Consider the following 12,688-nt stretch of genomic DNA (forward strand, 5'->3'; position numbering starts at 1 on the left):
TCAGCTAAGTGAGTCACTCCAAACAGTAGAAGACTGATCTCTAGGCCACATACACTACCAGTCAAAAGTTTAGACGCACCCATTCTTTATTTTTATCCCCCCCCCAAATTGGGAACTATGGGAATTATGCTGTGATAAAAAATCCAAAATAAATCAAAATAATTTAATATTTTAGCATCTTCAAAGCAGATGCTCTTTTTGCCTAGAAGTTTCAGAGATGTATTCACAATTTATATTTTTGTCTACAACACCAATTTCAAACATTTAATCATACACCTTCAGATCAAAAGATTTTTAAGATCATGAGAAACATTTCAATCAAGTCACTCCAAACATTTGACCACTAGTGTACTGTCCAATATAATCTAATGTATTTCCTTTGCATATGTTCTGTGTAGCGGAGAAGAGTCCCAACCCTAGCTTGCTTAGCCTGTGTGGTTCTCTGGCACAGCTGGCCTGTGTGGAGCCAGTGAGGCTGCAGGCCTGGCTCACTCGCATGACCGCCTCACCACCCAAAGATTCAGACCAGCTGGACACCGTGCAGGAGAACCGGCAGCTGCTGCAACTCCTCACTTCTTACATTGTGCGAGACAACAGCCAGGTGGGTGAGGGCGTGTGCACTGTGCTGCTCAGTACCCTCATCCCCATGGCCACAGAGATGCTGGCAAGCGGAGACGGAGCCGGCTTTCCCGAACTCATGGTTATTATGGCCACGTTGGCCAGTGCTGGCCAGGGTGCAGGACATTTACAGTTGCACAGGGCTGCTATCGACTGGCTCAGTAGATGGTGAGTCATAAAAAAGGATCACAACTCCCCCTCAGCTTTCCTCTCCTTTAAGATTTCTCATAATTTCACCAAATACTCTCGATTTCTCTATATACCCCCAAAAAGTGTTTTTTTTTTCCCACTTTAGTCCCAGACGTTCTTGAATGTGCGTGGACACTCCAATTGAATTAACATGATTTTTTTTTTCTTTCAGTAAAAAATATTTATTTCAGAAGAACGTTGTGGAGAAAGTTACTGCCAATGTTTCACAAGGAAAAGTAAGCATAATAGATTGTAATATTTAATAACAATAGTAGTTTGTATGAAGTTTTAAGGACTCCTTGTTGGGAAGTTGTCTGAACTCTGCTGTAATTTTTGCAGCACGCCAGCATGTTGGAGTGTGCATGCCACATAATCTCATATCTGGCAGATGTGATGAATGCACTAAGGCAGAGCAGTGGTCAGGGCTCATCCCAGATGTTGATGGAGGGAGAGGAGAAAGCCATTGAGGTGGACTCAGACTGGGTGGAGGAACTGGCTGTGGAGGAGGAAGACTCTCAGGCTGAGGACTCGGTCAGGAAATTGTCTGCTGTCAGGGTCTATGAATTGGACGTCTTGGTATTAGAAGCCTAATTCTTGCTTCTGTTTGGGTTTTTGTTTTGTTTCCTAGGATGAGGATTCTCTTTGCAATAAGCTTTGTACCTTTACCATTACACAGAAGGAGTTCATGAACCAGCACTGGTAATGACGGAAGAACTAGCCATCTACTATATGTAACCCCCCCCCACTGATTTAAAACTGCAGCACTGGCCTTAATACTCTCCTTTCCCTATACAGGTATCATTGTCACACCTGTAAGATGGTGGATGGGGTAGGTGTGTGTACAGTGTGTGCCAAGGTCTGTCACAAAGACCATGAGATCTCCTATGCCAAATACGGCTCTTTCTTCTGTGACTGCGGGGCCAAGGAGGATGGCAGCTGCCAGGTGAGACCGAATACTTCAAGTCATCATGGGAAAAGAACAACAGCGGTAACTTTGGCTTGCAAATCAGTTATCATTGAAAGTCATGAGCTCATCCCATTTAATTTTTTTTCTTTCAGCCCATCAGGATTTTCAATATCGTTTTCATGAATCCTCATATTTCCTTCATGTTAACTTAGTTATACATTTAATTGGTGATTCAATAAACTATCATTTTAGCCGTACAATACATTTCCCTAGATATTTAAATATTCTTAGCTGTGGACATGTTAACATTAAACCATTACATCTCTCCTGCATGTCCCTTTAAGACTGGATTATACTTGCTTTTAAACACACACGTGTCCTGTGTCCGTTTGGAGCGTCACTGCTGTACGCTCTGAGAAATCGATGCTACGTGTCCGTGTGGTACAATGTCAGCATACACAGTGGCATCATACAACACCGTGTCCGCAAAGTAGTATCGTCTGAAATCACATTCTTGCGTATGCTTCTAAAGGTATCGAGTACTGACACCTAACCATTTTACCTATAATGGTTGGTGTTTACATTTTTAGAAACCTCACATCTAGATTTCAAACCCAATTAAAGGTTTCTCTTGCAGAACAATTTTCTGGATCTTCTAGATTATTAAATACTTTGGGAATATAAGGTGATGATTTTCGATTTGAGACGCAGATAATGAAAGTCATGATGACTGAGAAACCGCTCGTCAGGGAGTTTAACATAGCTGTGTGTGAATGCATGCTCAAAGTTTTACAGCTTTACTTAGAAACCTGACAGGATTCTGGATGTTTTAACTCTCGTGTCATCTAGTGGATGTCACTTTTTATTGACCATTTTAAATAATCTGCTTCTGTAACGTACGCAGATGAGCATGTGAGCAATACCGTTCGCGTTGCTGCTGCTTCTGTACGTGCGCACAAAGCCACGCGCCAATTATAATCCAGGCCTTAACGGCATTCCAAAGCATGCAAAACTAATCAGAATGTCTAATTACCTCTGACATGTCCTGTTAAAAATCAAGCTTGGTCTGTTAAGTCCTCTTGTACTCCATGGTACCCCATTTAACATGAACAGAAATAACTGTATAAAGTGTTTTAAATGCATGTTTGAACTTTGTTCCACATGTGTTTGTTGCCCAGGCTCTGGTGAAGAGAAGCCCCAGCAGTGGAATGAGCTCTACTATGAAGGAGTCCTCAGCTTTCCAGAGCGAGTTACGAATGCCCGAAAGTGCCATCCGGCATCAGAGTGCCTCACCCGCCGACAAAGGCAAAGTCACCATCTGTGATGGCAGGAGCAGCGATGAAGAGAAGCCCAAGAAAAGCAGTGTGTGCAAAAACATTGAAGGCTGCAGAGAGGACCTTCTAGCCCAAGTGGTAAGAGTGGTTGCTACGTGGGATCCTGTTACTTAGTGGTGGGTCTGGGGGGGTGAAATATCTTGTTGCTTCAAGTGGATTAAGTTGAATTCTAGATGCTTATTAATAGCAAAATGGTGCATCCTTTTTTATTTATCTTTTTTAAATATAAAGATTTCCAGTTCTAAAATTTATTTATGGTAAAAACAAATTACAATACAATATTAAAAATTTGAGATGCACCTGTAAATTATAACATCTCTAAATGCTATTTTAAAGTTTAAACCAATTTGAAGGAAAAACACAGCCTTCTTAACTTGATGACAGCCTTCTACAGTCTGCACTATCTTCAAACACTGTGCACATAAACACCAAGATGGACAGGTACCACTTAGCCGAGGACTGAGCTTGTAGCAAAAGGTTCTAATATCACTTCAGAGATACGGAATTGGTCCAGGATTGAAAATTCAGATGAACAAGTTTATGTAAAATGATTTGACGTCACTCCGTAAATGGAGAAGGAGCTCAGATTTGAGGAGAATACCCCAAGTTGACTTTTCAGTTGCAGAGGTATTTCATGTCATGAAAGACAAGGTCCCCATAATTTACTCTGTCGAGAAAGGAGCATTCACCAAGTCTTGCAAAATAGTAACTGTGCCACCTATAGCAAGTAATACAAACTATGTTTTTTATATATATATATATATATATATATATATATATATATATATATATATATATATATATATATATATATATATATATATATATATATAATATTTTATATATATATATTATATTTTATATATATATTTATATATATAACATAAACATACACATCCTTTATTTAAAAGAACCACCGTTTGCATGATTTGCTATCAGAGTGTCTGCTGGTCCTTAAAAAGTCTTAAAATATCTTAAGTTCCTTAATATAAAAATAAGGTCTTAATTAAGGCATTAAGATGTCTTAAATTCACGTTTCAAAGGTCTTAAAAATGCAACCGAACCGACACCATAGATGGATTTTATTTTCGCTTGTTGCTGTTTGAGATGGTAAAGCTGTGTGACTGTGTTGCACTCGGAGTGTGTGTGGCTCCGTTCACAATAACTTAATTTCTGTGTGTGCTGTGACTTTGAGTCGCTTATAACCTGCATGTAGGCAGAGGTTTACAGCATTTCACCTGATTGGTAATGAGAAGTGAATCTAAAAAAAACCCCAAAAAAACTGTTGCCAGCTAAAAGGAGGTATTCCTGCGGTTTTCCAACAAAATAAAAGCCTCAAGGTCTAACGCATAAAAGGCAGTTAAGTCAAATGTATTAATGTTTGTACCGACAAATAAAAATGTATTACCGGTAAGTATTGTTCAGTGCAAGAGTAATATTATAAACTAGCAAAGTTTCTTTTTTTCATTTGATTTTTTTTCTTCTTTACAAAAATTTCTGTGCATTTAGAACACTACTTGTTATATTACCCTGGCATTAAATTTCAAGTAAACTTAGTAAACACTGCTGCGAGGGGGTTACTAATACAGCTGCTGAGCGAGTGATGGTCTAAATCTTTTTCTCTTCTGACTGCCATTAGCCATCTAATATTTTTTTTCCCTCTCTTGGAAAGTCATGGGAAGGAAATACTGGATTTTTGTCGTTCACTGTTGGAGCAAATGGTAATACAAAAAGGATATTTGCTACAGTCTCTCTTCTACCTCCATAGAAGTTTACCCTGCTATAGTTTACTTAAACCCAGGAAAATATGTATATGCATGAACACAATCTATTATAGCTGTTGTATCGTGTAGCATGATTGAAGTGATGTGCAGGTCTTAAAATATTTTGGAAATGTCTTTATTGTATTAAAAAGTATAAATTTTTATAGTGCTGATACCTGCAGATACCCTGTGCTATAGGTGCTGTTACACCCCTAACCCTAAGTCCATTCTAATAAATAAAAACTTTATTGTAAGTGCAGTACTAAGAACAAAAAAAATGTAATGCGAGAGGCAATCATAAAGCGGGGAGAAATCTTTTTTTTCTTTTTTTTTTTTCTTCCTTTTTCCCCTCCCCCCCGGTCTCTTACTATGGCAACGCTATGCACTTTTTTTGTTTTGAGAAATGCTGCATCACTGGAATTTTGAGATGACTTAGTGGTGTTCTTTGTATTATACTTATAAATAAAATATGCTTATTTTCGTCTAGTATTTGGCATTGGTGTATTTTTATTTATTTATTTTAAGTGTTTGAACCATTTGCCTATTCCTCTTTTGTGTATCTCAGGCAACTTCGTCAACAGCTACCCTAGTGCTGGACCTGCTGAGCTTCCTAATGGATGCCATCCAGACCAATTTCCAGCAGGACTCGGCTGTGGGCAGCAGCAGCCGTGCTCAGCATGCTCTCAATGAACTGCATACCCAGGATAAGACTGTAGAGATGACTGACCAGCTCATGGTACAAACAACGTCCTAAGCACCATCAAGGAGTCTGAATGTTACAGACTTGAATTTCTTGACTGTTTTTCAGTACAAACACTACTGTCTGTATATAAGAGGAGTTGTTTTGTGTGTTTGTGGCTTGTCCAGGTTCCCACTCTGGGCTCTCAGGAGGGTGCATTTGAGAATGTAAGGATGAACTATAGTGGTGATCAGGGCCAGACCATTAGGCAGCTCATCAGTGCTCACGTTCTGCGTCGTGTGGCTATGTGTGTGCTGTCTTCTCCCCATGGACGCAGACAGCACCTTGCTGTCAGCCACGAGAAGGGCAAGGTAAGTTCACTGATGATGCCTTGGCTCTCAATTGAACTTCTTTGTGACTGATCAGTTGATGGAGGAAGAAAAAAATCATTGATGCACATACATTTATTATAACCATCTATAGAAATCCTTCAGCTGTTTAAATGTTTCAATTGTATTATGTAAATCCTTGTTTACAGCTGTGAAATGTTTTCATCAAGCTGTAAGTGTAACGTTTACGACTGTAATTTTTTTTCCCTCAAAGATTACAGTCTTGCAGCTGTCGGCCCTCCTGAAGCAGGCTGACTCCAGTAAGAGGAAACTGACTCTGACGCGTCTGGCCTCAGCACCTGTGCCTTTCACGGTCCTCAGCCTGACTGGAAACCCATGTAATGAAGACTACCTGGCTGTGTGTGGCCTCAAGGTAATGCAAGTCTGAAAATATATATGTTAATTGGAACTCTTTACATCTGTAAAATGGCTAAACTACATGCGTGTCTCCAATTTCTAGGACTGTCATGTGCTCACGTTCAGCAGTACAGGCTCTGTGTCAGATCATTTGGTACTGCACCCTCAGCTGGCAACTGGAAACTTCATAATCAAGGCCATCTGGCTGCCTGGATCTCAGACAGAACTAGCTATAATCACAGCTGACTTTGTTAAGGTGAACCATTCTCCTGATATTGATACTTCAGTCTTGAGGGGTTACTAGTTATAATCAGAGTATTTCAGACAAATGCTGCATGCTTTTGAAGGTTTTATAACTGATAGTTAATCCTTTCTTTCCAGATCTACGATTTATCTGTGGATGCCCTGAGCCCCATGTATTACTTCCTACTTCCAAGCTCAAAGATCAGAGACGCCACATTCCTGTTCAGTGAAGAGGGCAAAAACATAATTGTTATTATGTCTTCAGCTGGTTACATGTACACTCAGGTGATGGATGAAACCAGCAGCGCTCAGCACGGGCCTTTCTATGTTACCAATGTGTTGGAGATCAGCCACGAAGACTTAAAGGTGATTCAGCCTTTACTTTGTATACACAGAGATACAGATTCCTAAGCGTAGTTGCATGCTTGTAGTTAGAGGAAAGCGTTAAGGGTTTGTCGTGTTGGTTTGCCTCACAGGACAGCAACGGACAGGTGGCAGGAGGAGGCGTGTCTGTATACTACTCCCACGTGCTGCAGATGCTGTTCTTCAGTTACAGTCAGGGCAAGTCCTTTGCTGCCACAGTCAACCGCAGCAACATGGACACACAAAGACTATTCACCATAAACGTTAAAGCGTATGCCACTTTCCTTAGTATCTTTCTAGATATGATGTTTTAACTGTCAAGAAATTTCTTACAGTATTCGAGCCATCTTAACATTTTTTCTTTCGTGTAAAATACGGTCGTTTTTTTTTTCTTAAATAAAGGTCAAATGGAGGAAGTAAAACCTCTCCAGCTCTGTGTCAGTGGTCTGAGGTAATGAACCACCCAGGGCTAGTTTGCTGTGTGCAGCAGACCACAGGGATCCCGTTGGTCATCATGGTGAAGCCAGACACCTTCCTAATCCAGGAAATCAAAACTTTACCTGCCAAAGCCAAGGTTTGTCCTCGGTCTCAGCATGGCAGTAAATGTGTGTTTGATGATTTGTTTGTGATGATTCTGAAGGCTTATTCTGTGCTGCACAGATCCAGGACATGGTGGCCATTCGTCACACAGCCAGTAACGAGCAGCAGCGTACTACCATGATCCTGCTGTGTGAGGACGGCAGCCTCCGCATATACATGGCCAATGTCGAGAACACATCCTACTGGCTCCAGCCATCTCTGCAGCCCAGTGGTGTCATCAGTATCATGAAGCCTGTCCGGAAACGCAAAGCTGCTGCAGCTAGTGAGTTCACGCCACAGTACAGCTTACCGTAGCCTTAAATATTTTTAACCATAGTAATGTCTAAACTGATCATTATTTAAACCTTATTATTTATTTATCCTTATTATTCAGCCAATTTAGAAATAAAATGGTTTTAACACACATCTGTAAGCACTTTTCTCTGTACGTTATACAAGTGTGTATTTGTAAGATTGCACCCCAGTCACATTAACTGACTGTACTTTAAAATGTCTTTAAAATTTAATGCCCCAATTTAGAAAAAAAAATCTTACTTTTAGTAAATTAGCTAACTTTAGCAAAGTTCATCTGTACTGTAGCTGATGTAGTTTAATTGGGGGAAGCCGAAAATTGTGATCCTGTTAAGGTTAATTGTTCAGCCCTAAAACATTAGTTCATACAAACATAATTGTTCATTAATAGTGGGGAAAGAAATAAGTTCAACTCCTTCTTTTCCCAACTATGTTAAATCTTGGACTTTGTCACGCTTGCAGCTACACGCACATCCAGCCAGGTGACATTTCCTGTGGATTTCTTCGAACACAATCAGCAGCTCACAGAAGTGGAGTTTGGAGGCAATGACTTGCTGCAAGTCTATAACGGGCAGCAGATCAAACACCGCCTCAACTCCTCTGGGATGTATGTGGCCAACACCAAGGTAAACAAACAAACAAGTAAATAAATGAATAAAGAATTTATAATGATGCTGCATTACTGTTAGCATGTTTACAAAGCTAGTGTGTTTTTCCTCAGCCTGGTGGATTTACAGTGGAGGTGGTCAACAATAACAGCTCTATGGTGATGACTGGTATGAGGGTACAGGTTGGTACTCAGGCCATAGAAAGAGCTCCATCGTACATCGAGATCTTCGGCCGCACGATGCAGATGAACTTGACTCGCTCCCGCTGGTTCGATCTGCCCTTCACGCGGGAAGAGGCCCTACAGGCTGACAAGAAGCTCTCCATTTTCAGTAAACGCTTTTCTGCACTGTATTCTGTGGTACTGGAGGACTGCGATGTCAACCTGCATTATTTGATGTCCCTTCTCCCCCTCCCAATTTGTGTCTGACCTTCACAGTTGGTGCATCTGTAGACCCTACAGGAGTAACAATGCTAGATTCCATTAAGATCTACGGCAAAACCAAAGAGCAGTTTGGGTGGCCTGATGAACCCCCTGAGGACTTCCCTTCTGCCTCAGTCAACAACGTGTGCAGCCCCAACTTGAACCAAGGCAATGGCACTGGAGACAATGATATAACCACACCCACTTCCACCAGCGGTACAGTACTGGAGAGGTGAGGCTAACCTGCTCGTGACCTCTGCTGCTTACCCCTAATTCAAATCATAATCAGTACCTCAGTACAGCCTACACAGCTATGAACCTGAATCTAAAATTCTTTATTTTTTTTCCTTTAATTTCATTTCTCTATATGTAAATTGTCTTGTCTTCATGTTAATATATTTTGCCTAAATTTGCTTTAATACGACGCAAGAAGGAGGGCAGGGAGATGTGGCGTGGAGGAGTGTGTGGTGTGCCCAGTGCATGGCTACCTTCATAATGACTTGTGCTTTGCATGCTTTACATGTCTTCTGTTACATACAGATCATTTTTTTACTTGTTTCTTTCTGTGATCCTCACACATATTTCTTTTTCTTTGCTCCCAAAAACAATAAAATAAAGTTGTGAAACTGAGTCCTTATCAACATTGGACCGGTTAGTAAACCGCCCTTTTTTTCTGCTTGTTTGCATGGTGTGCGTGTGAGTGTGTGTCAGCACATACAAGGCAAAAACAAAGCAGTTCTTGCTATGCTAAACTTGCTATGGCTAAGGAAAAAAATGCAAGCAATTTTCACTTTCATGACATCTCATAATATTGCTTACTTTATTATGTGCTTTTAGCTGGGTGTATTTTTGGTGCAGTGATGTGCTAGACATGTTTGATTGTTAGTTAGTTATTTGCTTTGAATTGGGTGGTTTTAAAGCTTTTTTTTTTTTTTTAGGTCACTTTACTCTGACCACCTGTTTTTTTTTGTTTCGTTTTGTTTTTTCCCCTTAGGTTGGTGGTTAGCTCTCTTGAAGCTGTAGAGAGCTGCTATGCAATTGGTTCAGCCAGTGAGAAGGTGAGTAAAATTTGGTACCCTTGTTGGCACTTTAAGAACTAATAAGGAATTTGCAAAAAGAATTACGAAATTAATGTTTACATTTTTTTTTCACTTATTTAGGAGAAAAATAAAGCCCCAGCTCTGGAGTTAGCCACTCTTCTATTGTCCATGCCGACTCCTGCTGGAGTCCAGCAGCAGACCAAAGGCCTTCTGGCCAGTCTGCACACTAGCCGCACAGCCTACCATAACCACAAGGTACTGACCCAAGTTACCCACCTGTAGATAATCAAGGCATCTCCTGTTTCCTTATTAATCACATAATGAGTACAAGTTGCTGTTTAATTGTGGAGTCTCCTGTTTGCAGGATCAGTCTCTGCTTAGTAATGCAGTCCAGTGTTTAAATAGCTGCAGTAAGGAAAGCAAGGATTTGGACCCTGAAGTATTCCAGCGGCTTGTGATAACTGCCCGCTCCATCGCCATCATGAGACCCAACAACCTGGTGCATTTCACAGAGTGCAAAATGCCTCATCCAGAATCTGGTACACAACAACAAATGTTATTAAAATTGTATTACAATAGTAGTGTTCTAAATGTAGAACACTACAGGTATATCTTAATATTGCTCCTGCAAATATCCTGTTGTTTTCCTGTTCTTTTGTGCTGCATTAACTCTCATCGTCTCAGATCTGAGTGAGGATGGACTGAGGCAAGCAGACACTGAAGGCTGTAGTTTCATTATGCAACTTGTTAATAACTTCTGGAAGCTCCATGCTCTCAAACCCAAGAATGCCTTCCTTGCTCCAGCCTGCTTGCCTGGTAAATAGATGCATCTCAGTATTCAAGACCGTATTTAGTTCATATTTACAGAGACTGCGCGATATAACTTTTCTTTTCTCTCTTGGCCTTTTTGAGGACTAACCCATATTGAAGCCACAGTAAATGCACTCGTGGACATCATTCATGGCTATTGCACTTGTGAGCTGGACTACATTAATGTGGCCTCTAAAATCTACATGCAGATGCTGCTCTGCCCTGTAAGGTCTAGATTTGGTTTGATGCTGTTGCACTTTACATATTTTGTTACCTGAAACATGTTAAATTGCTCCATCTATAATCTGAGCATTCTGTAGGTAACTAATATTTACAATCATTTCAGGACACCTCTGTGAGCTTCGCCTGTAAACAGGCACTGATAAGAGTACTGCGACCCAGGAATAAACGTAGGCATGTGACCCTGCCCTCTCCACCACGCTCCAACACACCCATGGGTAAGTGCTATAATAGGAATTTTTTTAACCTCCAAAATTTGCATAAAACCCGAATATACAAAGAGGATGTAATAGACTCAAAACGTGCTGCCTTTGTCATCAGCGTTCCCTTTTTGTATTTGTCTTCACTAGTAGTATTCTTCTTCTGGGTGGTTGAATGATTGTAGGATTTAGGATTTATATGGCGTCATCATTGTAACCAGCAGATTAGATTAAATTAGATTTTGGAAATGTCTGATTAGTTTTTGTTCATCAATAGCTTTCTTTCTATTTAAGGTATATTTTAAGGCAAACATATTTGTAATTAAACTCTGAACAACTTGATTAGTTTTAGATAGTTGGTAGTGGAGGAATTTCGGTTGACGATGTTGGTATCAAGTACTACTTGTTTTCTAATGTGATGACTTCATTCCCAGTGTCTCATCTGCTAAAATCACAGAACAGGGACATGAACATTCTTAATCTCCGTGCCTTATAGTGTAACAACATTTGAACATGGATAAATTACCTTCTAATCTCTCAGGTGATAAAGATGATGAAGATGATGATGATGCTGATGACAAAATGCAGCCCTCTGGTATGACTGGAGGAGACAGCGGCAGGCAGGAGAGCCAAGAACAAAGTGAGGTGGATCACGGCGATTTTGAGATGGTGGTGAGTTTTGCCCAAATATCGGCCCTCTTGGGTTCTTAGTCTAGTTGCATTATTAATGTCGTTAATATAATTATGTAAAAGGCATTTATTATGTAATGCTCTACTTATTATTTTTTTTCTTTCTCCTTTTTCTTCTCTCTCGTTTCATCTGTGCTGTGCAGTCCGAGTCCATGGTTTTGGAGACCGCAGAGAACGTGAACAATGGGAACCCGTCCCCTCTAGAGGCTTTGCTGGCCGGGGCCGAGGGCTTTCCTCCAATGCTGGACATCCCTCCTGATGCTGATGATGAGACCATGGTTGAGCTAGCCATAGCTCTCAGTCTTCAACAGGATCAGCAAGGTTAAAATCTGAAACTTACAATTGTTCCAACAGACTGGTTTAGGAGTACAGGAATTCTCCTATCCTGGTGTATGTGGGAGATGATATTTCTGTGTTTTACTGAAGTTGGTCTTATCAAAAAAGGTGGAAAAATTGCAATATTTACCTACATGTAAAATGGCCTGTAGGTAAATGTTGTGCTACATCGCAGCTTTGTTTGTGATGTGTGTCTGCATATGTTACTGTTACAGGTAGCAGCAGCAGTGCTCTGGGTCTACAGAGTCTGGGCCTTTCTGGTCAAGCTCCAAGCTCCTCCTCTCTGGATGCAGGCACCTTATCAGACACAACTGCATCAGGTAACTGCACCTGCTTTTCCTCAGCTGTACTTTTCTTGAGCACATTCGTAGCAAAGTAAAATCCTTCATTTTATAGTAAGAATTTCTCGTAAGATACTCAAAAAATTTCATAATCCGACTTTTGGTGAACTCCTGCCCCTGCACATTTAGCTTTTCCCCCCCTAATTGAATTCTGCTCATCAGCTAGACTGAGCTAGGTTGATCTGGGTGAGTTAGAGAAGGTAAAATAGCACAGTGTGCAGGGTAGGGGTTACTCCAGGACCAGGATTATGAAGCTCTGGTTTAGAAC

At 40.6% G+C, this 12,688-nt stretch overlaps 1 protein-coding gene across 10 annotated transcripts in view; it reads left to right on the plus strand.

The window, feature by feature from the left end:
- Positions 1-12,688, plus strand: part of ubr4 (ubiquitin protein ligase E3 component n-recognin 4) — a 58,665-nt gene that overhangs the window by 19,776 nt on the left and 26,201 nt on the right. For 6 of the 10 annotated variants that reach the window (XM_017487026.2, XM_017487028.2, XM_017487029.2 and 3 more), the window contains 28 exons: positions 1-8; positions 399-786; positions 980-1,043; positions 1,147-1,338; positions 1,436-1,506; positions 1,603-1,795; positions 2,893-3,126; positions 5,377-5,547; positions 5,679-5,861; positions 6,094-6,252; positions 6,340-6,492; positions 6,618-6,845; positions 6,956-7,113; positions 7,245-7,416; positions 7,503-7,704; positions 8,196-8,359; positions 8,455-8,671; positions 8,779-8,995; positions 9,382-9,414; positions 9,758-9,821; positions 9,924-10,058; positions 10,168-10,342; positions 10,488-10,619; positions 10,716-10,837; positions 10,960-11,071; positions 11,595-11,725; positions 11,887-12,064; positions 12,295-12,399. The exon at positions 1-8 is cut by the window's left edge and continues 93 nt beyond it. In XM_017487026.2, coding sequence (XP_017342515.1) covers positions 1-8; positions 399-786; positions 980-1,043; positions 1,147-1,338; positions 1,436-1,506; positions 1,603-1,795; positions 2,893-3,126; positions 5,377-5,547; positions 5,679-5,861; positions 6,094-6,252; positions 6,340-6,492; positions 6,618-6,845; positions 6,956-7,113; positions 7,245-7,416; positions 7,503-7,704; positions 8,196-8,359; positions 8,455-8,671; positions 8,779-8,995; positions 9,382-9,414; positions 9,758-9,821; positions 9,924-10,058; positions 10,168-10,342; positions 10,488-10,619; positions 10,716-10,837; positions 10,960-11,071; positions 11,595-11,725; positions 11,887-12,064; positions 12,295-12,399 — 4,361 coding nt within the window. The remainder of the gene's footprint in view (positions 9-398; positions 787-979; positions 1,044-1,146; positions 1,339-1,435; positions 1,507-1,602; positions 1,796-2,892; positions 3,127-5,376; positions 5,548-5,678; positions 5,862-6,093; positions 6,253-6,339; positions 6,493-6,617; positions 6,846-6,955; positions 7,114-7,244; positions 7,417-7,502; positions 7,705-8,195; positions 8,360-8,454; positions 8,672-8,778; positions 8,996-9,381; positions 9,415-9,757; positions 9,822-9,923; positions 10,059-10,167; positions 10,343-10,487; positions 10,620-10,715; positions 10,838-10,959; positions 11,072-11,594; positions 11,726-11,886; positions 12,065-12,294; positions 12,400-12,688) is intronic. The other 4 variants (XM_017487030.2, XM_017487034.2, XM_017487032.2 and 1 more) reach the window with 3 other exon arrangements.

Source organism: Ictalurus punctatus, chromosome 15, assembly GCF_001660625.3.
Source record: "Ictalurus punctatus breed USDA103 chromosome 15, Coco_2.0, whole genome shotgun sequence".
Lineage (NCBI taxonomy): Eukaryota > Metazoa > Chordata > Actinopteri > Siluriformes > Ictaluridae > Ictalurus > Ictalurus punctatus.